General features: G+C 42.2%; 1 protein-coding gene across 1 annotated transcript in view; it reads right to left on the bottom strand.

The window, feature by feature from the left end:
* The window catches only part of col5a1 (procollagen, type V, alpha 1), an 86,921-nt gene that overhangs the window by 20,039 nt on the left and 65,485 nt on the right, over positions 1 to 1,397 (bottom strand). The window contains exons 35-38 of the mRNA XM_032540336.1: positions 1,009 to 1,053; positions 859 to 912; positions 698 to 751; positions 542 to 595 (exon numbers count right to left, since the gene is read on the bottom strand). Of these exons, the coding sequence (XP_032396227.1) occupies positions 542 to 595; positions 698 to 751; positions 859 to 912; positions 1,009 to 1,053 (207 nt within the window). The remainder of the gene's footprint in view (positions 1 to 541; positions 596 to 697; positions 752 to 858; positions 913 to 1,008; positions 1,054 to 1,397) is intronic.

The raw sequence follows: 1,397 nt of genomic DNA, 5'->3' as shown, positions 1-1,397 counted from the left end.
AATGCAAATCAAACCAGCTATTAAGCTGACTAAAATAAAACCATGCCAATCTCTAGGTAAGGTATCTTAATGGAGATCTGTCTCTGCACTAGGGCTGTGGAGTTAATCGAATTGTACTCGCTATTTTGATTTTGGCTCCTGACAATCACAAAAACAATGTAATCGAGAGAAACGATCATTTTTTACACATCCACAAGTAATTTTGTCTTATTCTCTTATTTTGTCTTGTGTTCTGAAGGGGAATTCAGAAGGTTTAACGGTAAAAATCCTAAGGGCAATTTCACAGTTTAAAGTGTTTTCACTGTTGATTTGCTTTACTGTTTCACTGTTTTTAAGTTCAATAAGTCCAGCATCTTCCCAAAAGCCAATGAGTAATCATTTTAAATAAGCGTGATTTCAATACTGACCGACAGAATTGTTATTTTGTTTTCCACAATTGAGCAGCCCTACTCTGCGCAAAAATATTACAATCAAAGTTAAGTCATACTGATAATACATATGAGGGAACAACACAGCAAGATGGCTGGAAACTATGACTCACCTGAGGTCCAACCACGCCTGGAGGGCCAGGAGGACCAGTCTTTCCTTGGAATCCCTGTTTGTTACAGAAGAAAGAAAAAACAGAGACATTACATGACATTTAACGGACTCTGTTGAATACAGATGAAGAGCTGAGCATTCAAACTATTTTACTCACAGTCTCTCCTCTCTGTCCGGGATGTCCAGGCAGTCCATCTTTCCCTGAAGGTCCCTGAGAAATACATCCAAATCTATGAATGCGAGTGTGAAGAATGCCAAAGGAAAAGGAATGACGGGTTTATATACACAGTTGTGTGTCGTGTATGAGTTTGGACTCACAGGTGGGCCCTTTGGTCCTGGGAAACCTGTTGGTCCCTGAGGCCCTGGTAGACCCTGCAACAAACAACAAATGATTCTGGGTCAATAATTGGTTGACTCTGAGTGTTATGAGAACAAAATGACCCTTGATGACAGTGTGGTGGTACGTACCCTCTCACCGGGAGGTCCTGGTGGGCCGTCATTTCCTGAGTTACCCTGAAGAGACAAAATAAGGAGTAAGTGGGCATCCACACAAACTCAACTTTAGAAAAAAAAAAAATACAACCCCACATCCCCCGCGGTGTCCAATCATGTAAACGGAGATCAGACTTGCCAGTCAGTTTTGTGGTGGAGTGAGAATCCCGTACTGTAAACGGGAAACATCACTGCCTCCATTGCTGCCACAAGAAATTTTTAAAAATACAAAACACAAGCACAGAATTGCCAAGGAGAATAGTCTGGCTATCACCAGACCAAGTCTGCTCTGTATTTTCTCTGCACAAGAGGCGTGACCAAGGGGCATAGTCCTTCAACCAATCAGACCAACGATCCGGGTGACG

Source organism: Etheostoma spectabile, chromosome 16, assembly GCF_008692095.1.
Source record: "Etheostoma spectabile isolate EspeVRDwgs_2016 chromosome 16, UIUC_Espe_1.0, whole genome shotgun sequence".
Lineage (NCBI taxonomy): Eukaryota > Metazoa > Chordata > Actinopteri > Perciformes > Percidae > Etheostoma > Etheostoma spectabile.
Note: the sequence above shows the minus strand (reverse complement) of the source record. Positions and strands in the feature narration are given on the sequence as shown.